The following is an 8,442-nucleotide window of genomic DNA, read 5'->3' on the forward strand; positions in this document are numbered from 1 at the left end:
AATACAAAGCTGGTATTGTGAATTTGCGGTACACAGTGATTTTTACAAGCCAGCACATGCTGGTCTTTTATGAGTCGGCACTGTACTGATTTCTTGGGTTCCGAGGGACTTCAGCAGCCTGGGTGCCGTCATCCATAGTTACAACTGGCTCCCTACATGTAGCTACCATGGACTACAGAGGATGGCACCCAGGCCAGAGCGTCAGAGGTGATGATTTTTTTTGAGAACAGGGAAAATCGTGGATGTTATCCATAATATTAAATCAGTGTGGCCTAATAGGTATAATACCGGTGCAATAGCTCAATTGGTAGAGTGCTCGCTTTGTAACCGGGAGGTCGTGAGTTCAAACCCCGGCCGGGTCATACCAAAGACTTTAAAAATGGTACACACTTCTTTCTCTGCTTAGCACTCAGCACATATGAGAAAGAGTGTGGGAAGGTCAAACACACAGCACTACCAGTGGACCAGCCCCCTGCTGTAGTGCATTGCACAACTGTGTGTCGCCCAAGGGCTACAGAAATGGATATGGGCACCACCCTACGCCTCTGCATAAGGGCATGGGAGACCTTTCCTTTCCTAATAGGTATGATATAATGAAAGAGAGATGAAGTCCCCTGATCCCTTCAAATGGAACCTTGCATTGTGAGCTCTAGACCCAGCCAGACACACATGCAGATCCAACATAAACTTTAGTTTGGACAATCATACTAATTGATGCATTTTGTCCTACTCAGCGCATAATGTGTTGAAAATGTTCACTTGTAAAAGGATGACTTAGATTTAGCAGATCACTCTATAAGTCTAAATACAACAAACCCTTTAGAATCTTATACCAGTGTGCGACTGCCAGATATATGATTTTATATAAGAGGACATTTTCCTATCATATGATTGGATAGAGGTGCTAATATAGTTCCTGAAAATTTTGGTAGACTAAAATCTGTATGACGGACTCCAGACCAACTTCCTACTGTGGGGTCGTGTGGCGCAGTCGGTAAGCGCGTTTGGCTCACACCCGAGAGGTCGTGGGTTCGAACCCTGCCCATGTCACCGATCTTGTGCCCTTGGGAAAGGCACTTTACACGACTTTCCTCACTTCACTCAGGTGTAAATGAGTACCTAGCTTCGGCTAGGGACGTCCCTCGGATAGGATGTTAAATGGAGGTCCCGTGTTTGGGAGAGCCACACCCCACGCACGTTAAAGAACCCACCGCACTTATCGAAAAGAGTAGGGGACCTTCCCGGTGCGAGTGGTTCAAGCCTTACAGTCTGGTCTCGGGGGTTGACATCTTTGAAGAGGTGATAGTCACCTGTTATATCAATCCTTCCACAAATGTGGTAAATCGTCATTAAATAAAAAAATTGGTTTCTGGGAACTTCCTATGTCAGACCTTCTGTGGTCTGTGGTTAGGGAATTCCTCCACCCACATGTGTCACTCAATTGTACGAACACACAGTCAGACACACACAAACACACAAAAACAATATCCTCCATACATGGAGGCAAAAACCAGCCTGAATATCATTTATGCAGCCAATATGTAATATAGCTGTCCTTGAGGCTACATATTACATGGTCCCTACATTTGATAATATCCTTGAAAATCCATTTTCTCAGCCCAGAGCACAGCCATAAGGGCATGCTCCTTACTGTGAACTGTCCAGCAGTGAATAAAGTTCTAAATGTTGAATAAACTGTTCTCCATAACCACAGAAATATCACACCAAAGTGTGTAAAATGTAGGATGCATGTACATGTATAATTGTTATTATAATGATTGTAACTTGAAAACCACAGAAATATCCCAGACTGTCTAGCAGCTTGAACTAAATGTAAGGGACAGATACTGGGCAAATGGAATGTTTTTTGAACAGATTCAAACATTTTCTGTATTGTTTTTCAAAGTAACATTATCAAACCATGCAGAATGATCCAGATTACATTGTATGAATTGTACCTGAATTACATTAATACAATATTATTTGCAACATTCACTTATTGGAAAACCAACCTTGCCAAAATGTCAACTATACCTGATCAGCCCTGTCAAAGTTTTATCAAAGTGTGCAAATATTGTAGATGCATGTGCATATTATGTATATTACCAAGATGACATGTAAAATGTTCAATCCTCACAGCTGAATTAGCTTTCATCGTAAGTGTATCTAGAAAAATGTCTTGTAATTGTGATGTCAATTTTGGCAGTCTAAGAAAAAGTGAGAAGCAGAATCTATAATATACCATATAGAACTGTACAAGACTTAGTCATGATTGTAACTGCCTGGCAATGTCTTACACTACCAGTCAGAGCTTGCCTAGACAGTATTGTCCTTACTTTTATTATAAGGCCACACCAAGTAAATTTTATGGATGACGTCCGCGCGTGCATTGATTTTGGCCTGTTCCTAGAAAAAAAAAAAAGAAATTCTGCTTCCAAAGAGTCACGACAGTGCCACAAATCGTCAGATTGACGTGAAACCCGTAACGCGAAAACAGAACAGGACGATAACTGCTGTTCCACCTGATTTATTGCTGTTTTGATGATGAATAAAATTCTTCTTGCTTGTTACACTGTGTCACCTCATTCAATTTGTGTCCTAACATTGTCGTCTCCTAGTATATTTATAATCTAGGCATCTTGTTTTTTAGGGCCCTTCTTTTTTTTTTCGCCCTCTCGCATTAGATTTAGGGTCTCCAAAGGACGTCATCCATAAGATTTACTTGGTGTGGCCTAATCTGGATTAGGTCAGACTACCTTCTTAATGTATTATGAGCGAGCACAATACTTCAATTCTTTGTCAGTTGAAGAGTACATGAAACTTGTCTTGGTTACTGTCATACATTTGTACATGTAGCCACCGTGACAGTAGTTCTGATAGTTTGCAGTTACTTACGTCAATTAATAATATAGATTTACAAATGTAAGTAGCTGACTTTATTTCACCGTTATTTTGTACAAGTACACAAGTACATAGTCAAGCATATACTAAACGTACTTAATGTAATTAGCTTTTTGTGGTGTTTATGAAGTTGATGTATCATTGATTAGTCTTTATATGATTAACTTTGTGTCATTTAGGGATGCTTTATTAATTACACTAAATTCAGTGCTTTACTCACATTAACAGGCTTTCGTGTGTGTTTGTGTGTCTGTGTAGATGTGTGTTTGTGTGTGTGTGTGTGTTTGTTTATTTGTGTGTGTTTGTTCCTTATTTACCGCCCATGAACAGATAGAATGAGCCTCCGATACAAAACAAGCAACCTTTTTCCATCAGTGACTTTGCATTTTTTCCTCACAGACTTCAGTATGCTACAGATAGAATAGGATTGCTTTAACTTGAATGGCCAGAAAATTGACCTAGTTTGAAAATCCAGTTTTGCCGCCCTGAAATTGCATTGGATGTCTTTAATGTCGACACATTCTGATGAATATTTAACCATTAATGCCAATGTAGTCAAGGCAGCAATGCCGTAACAGGAGCAAGGTGCAAGTCTGACTAGTTTAGTCACTGCTGTTTGCCACGTACATGTAAGTGTGAGAACTACAAACTAGATATTCCACAGGCTTTTTTGTAAAGAAGACAGAAGAATTCCTCCAAACCGTCCTGGGAAGAAATTGTCAGTAGACGACTGAGTGTCCATGCAGCTTGGTTTGAGAGGTTAGTTATACACCCTTTGGCGTAACACACCAGCTTCTGTATCTGTATAGCCGGTATAACTGCCCTTCAGTGTAACACACCAGCTTCTGTATCTGTATATCCGGTATAACTGCCCTTCTTCGTAACACACCAGCTTCTGTATCTGTATAGCCGGTATAACTGCTCTTCAGCGTAACACACCTGTCCAGCTTCTGTATCTGTATAGCCGGTATAGCCGGTATAACCGCCCTTCGGCGTAACACACCAGCTTCGCAGGCACGCGGCGCGGTGGCAGCTAGCTATATCACACCGAACGACTTGTTACACTCAATCTTTGCACATTTAATTGCAGGAGTTGTTTAAAGCTTTCTAGTGATGATGCCCCAACTGTGCTTGGTGGCAACGAGTTCCAGTCTACAATAGTTTCTGAACTACGAGTTTCTGAACACCTCAATTCTTGGTTGATAACTCTGATATTTGAAGGCATGACTGTTTCTTGTTCTTTTCTGGGCTGGTGTCAGATACTTAGTGGTTGGTACGTCCACCAGTTTATTAGTCATTTTGTACATCATTTTGTACATCAGTCTCAACATTCTACAGCTGTCTTCCAGAGACCCCCACTGTAGGTTTCTTTTCATTTCCGTTACACTAGCACCCTTTTCATAGTTGTTTGTGCAGAATCTTGCAGCTTGGTTCTGTACCCTTTCCAGTTTCGTCTTTCTTTGTATATGGAACCCATACTGTTGCGACATATTTAGGTTCGGTCTTACAAGCGACGTGTATGCAAGGTGTATGCAAGTGATTTTACCCTTGTTGGACATGACCACAGATTGCGCTTATCCGTAATCACTCCCAATGTCTGTTTGGTCTTCGCAGTGATGTTGTTAACATGCGTGCCCCACTTCAGACTACATTTTGTACTTGTCAATGTAACACCGAGATACGGATGGGTTTTTGTTGTTGCCAAAGCTTGACCACAGAATAGGTAGCTAGTTATATTTGAGGTTTGTTTCTTTGTGATATGCATAATGTACATATTGTAGCATTTTTCTGGATTAAACTGCATCTCTATTGAGCAAATCATTTGCTTGTATTGTATATGTTGTCAGTATCACGTCAATATGACATACCTTACATCTCGTACCAGGAAAAAAACCTGCATGATGAAAAAGAGGCCAGCAGGTGTGCTGATGTTCCTCCTGGTCATCCTTAAGGTGTTGGTGGGAACAGCAGAAGCTGCCTGCAGCTGCACAGCTTCAGTCTGTCACTGCCACATCCGGGGCCTCACCAGTGTTCCTCAGGACCTGCCGACAACCATTACACGGCTGAATTTGAAATGGAATCAAATCACAACCATAAGTCAGTCTGATTTCTCACGTTATAGGAGATTAGAGACTTTATGGCTTAATGACAATCGCATTTCTACTATCAACAGCCAGGCATTCTATCACCTGTCAAACCTGACCACATTATGGATTTCAGGTAACCGTCTAACTATCCTCAGACCTGACATGTTTGTAGGGCTGGAGAACTTGGAGGAACTTTATCTGCGCAGTAATGACATTAGTGATATTCAGGCTGACAGTTTTAATCCAACACCACAACTGAGAACCTTGTACCTGTATAATAACAAGTTAACACACCTTAGATCTGACATGTTCACAGGGCTGGGGAACTTGGAGGAACTTTATCTGGTATATAATGACATCACTGATATTCAGGCTGGAACTTTCAATCCAACACCACAACTGAGATGGTTGTTCCTGTATAAGAACAAGTTAACAACCCTCAGATCTGACATGTTCACAGGGCTGGGGAACTTGGAGGGACGTCTTGATCTATCCTATAATGAGATTAGTCATATTCAGGCTGAAACTTTCAATCCAACATCACCAGGACTGCAAAAGTTGTACCTGCATAACAACAAGTTACCACACCTTAGATCTGACATGTTCACAGGGCTGGGAAACTTGGAGTGGCTTCGGCTGGACAATAATGAGATCACAGACATTCAGGCTGGGACTTTCAATCCTATGCCACAACTGAGATACTTGTTCCTGTCCAACAACCAAATTCATTCCATTCCATCCAACTTACTGACAAATTTACTGCAACTTACAGAACTCAAATTATCTGAAAACAACATCACAATGTTTCCCTTTGAAGACTTGTTAAAGATTCAAACAATTTCTGTTATTTACCTTGACAATAACCAAATGACAACTCTTTCGTCCATAGCCTATGAGATACTCAATTCCATCTCTGATGTTAACATTGACAACAACCCCTGGCAGTGTGACTGTAGGATGGTTGGCTTTAGGCTAAAAATGACAGGGTCACGTCCTTTTGAAAACCAAATTAATTGTTCCCATCCTGAAAACCTCAATGGACTAAAACTTGTAGACATCAACCCAGAAAATCTTTTCACAAACTGTCAAGAACCAACAATTGTAAGATTTGAGAAGAGCAAGGATAACATTCTGTTACAAGGAGGTACTCTGTATTTATTCTGTGAAGCTTCAGGAATACCCACACCTGACATCACAGTCATTCTCCCATCTGGACACAATGCTACCTTAGAGTCAGTTGGGAGGGTGACTGTGGACATGAACGGTAACATCACCATAAGAGATGTTACTGCTGCAGATGCTGGTCTCTATGCTTGTGTTGCAAGAAGCCCTGTGGGCTCCATGAATGCCGTTCTTATTGTAAATATAGTCTATGAAGAGCCAACAATTTTCAGGTTTGAGCAAAGCGAAGATAACCCACTGGTAGAGGGAGGGACTATCCATTTGTTCTGTGAAGCTACAGGTATCCCCACACCAGATATTACAGTCATTCTCCCATCTGGGCAAAATGCTACTGTCGCATCGGTTGGTAGAGTAACTTTGGTGCAGAATGGTAGAATCATGATAGCCAATATAACGGCAGCAGATGCTGGTCTGTATGTTTGTATTGCAGTAAATCCCGTTGGGTCCACTTTTGCCACCCTGGTTGTAGACTTACAAACAGTGCAAACAACTGTTTTACCACCTTTACAGACGTCACCTCTTGCTACAACCTCAAGCAACCAAGAAAGCATTACTGACCTGGACTCTGCTACAACCTCCTTCTCTCCACCTGTTTCTGTTGCCTCTTCACCTTCAAAACAGCCTGGATCTGTCTCCAGTTTCTCCTTGCCTGTCCTCCTTGCCGCTATCTGTGGTTCGGTAACCGGTACCCTGTTTATCGGTGGCATTATTCTCGCTATCTGGTGCAAAAGAAACAACAGCCAGGGTCCTCCCAAACGCCCAGACTTCAGCGTTGTATTTAACAACACCAACACCACAACTACTGTGATAACCAACGGGCACAATCTGACAGGGCAAACTCAGCCCCAACCAACTCGGCCACCCTCCTCCCAGTTTGAGCCTTATGAAGACGTGCAGCCTCCCCCAAGTTTTGCAGTTCCAAGCCAGACCGCTAGAGGGCAGGCCCTCCGACCACCCAACAGGAACAGCAATGAACCTCCCCCAGTCCCCCCTCCCCGCACAGCCAGTGCTACTGGGTATGAGAATATCCCCGAGCATGCCTACCAGCCTCTGGCAGTCACTAGGAATCAGCCTGACGCTTTTCATCACTACCAGTCACTCAGAAGGACCTAGATAGATTCTGTAAGTTTTTTACAACCAAAAGATTTAATTCCCACCCTTAAGATGGAAAAAGCCAATTACTACTAGTAGACAAACAACCAGCCTGAATGTCACACAATGTCACTATTCAAGTTAGTGCTGCATGTCATAGTTACATGTAGTCTAAACACTCTCAGCTTGTACAGCCTTTATATACGTATAGAGATAAATGTAAGACAGTCACTCAGAAGAACATAAATTAGATCCTGAAAATTTTCAAAACTCCCACCCTTAATTAAGATAAAACAAGCCAATTAGACAAGACTAAAAATCCAGCCTGAATGTCACACAGTTATTTTCAAGAGTCAGCGATGCATGATTGTGATAGTTACATACAAGTACAGTCAAAACACTCTTACTCTTAGCTAATGTACAGGCTTATGGTGATAGCAAGAGATAGGAATAGCCATCTAATGATAACCTAGTAATTTGTTGTAGTCATGATTGGATGAAAATAATATTGTAGTCAGAAGGATCTATTTCTAAAAGCATTTTGTTGGTTTGGTCATATTCATTGTTCAGAAGCTTAAATGATTTGAAGAACTTTAACAAATAGAATCTCATAAATTGTAAAAAGTCATGTCATATTTTGTGTTTTGTTTTTCTTTCTCATAGAAAGCTAAATATTTCTCAAACATGATGAAAAGTTTTGTTACCTATTGTTTTGTATGTGGTGTTTATGAAGTCTTTGTATTGTCAGTGTTGTGTGTGTGTGTGTGACACTGTATGTGTGTGTGTGTGTGTGTGTGTGTGTGACACTGTATGTGTGTGTGTGTGACACTGTATGTGTGTGTGTGTGTCTGTGTGTGTCTGTGTGTGTGTCTGTGTGTGCGTGTGTTTGTGTGTGTATGTGTGTGTGTTTGTGCGTGTGTGTGTTTGTGCATGTGTTTGTGTGAGTGTGTGCATGTACATGTTTGTGTGTGTGTGTGTGTGTGTGTGACACTATGTGTGTGTGTGTGTCTGAGTGTGTGTGTGTGTGTGTGTGCATGTGTGTGTTTGTGCGTGTGTGTGATTGTGCATGTGTTTGTGTGAGTGTATGCATGTACATGTTTGTGTGTGTGTGTGTGTGTGTGACACTGTATGTGTGTGTGTGTGTGTGTGTGTGTGAGTGTGTTTGTGTGTGTGTGTGACA

The 8,442-nt window shown here is 41.6% G+C and overlaps 1 protein-coding gene across 1 annotated transcript; it reads left to right on the top strand.

The window, feature by feature from the left end:
* Positions 1 to 4,811: 4,811 nt before the first annotated feature.
* LOC109483641 (SLIT and NTRK-like protein 6) lies at positions 4,812 to 5,974 on the top strand (the record flags this gene model as incomplete). Its single annotated transcript, XM_019786673.1, has 3 exons — positions 4,812 to 5,481; positions 5,623 to 5,686; positions 5,759 to 5,974. Coding segments are annotated over exons 1-3 (932 nt in total), but the record flags the coding sequence as incomplete, so codon positions are not given.
* Positions 5,975 to 8,442: the final 2,468 nt, after the last annotated feature.

This window comes from Branchiostoma belcheri, unplaced genomic scaffold (assembly GCF_001625305.1).
Source record: "Branchiostoma belcheri isolate BF01 breed outbred unplaced genomic scaffold, Haploidv18h27 scaffold653, whole genome shotgun sequence".
Taxonomy (NCBI): domain Eukaryota; kingdom Metazoa; phylum Chordata; class Leptocardii; order Amphioxiformes; family Branchiostomatidae; genus Branchiostoma; species Branchiostoma belcheri.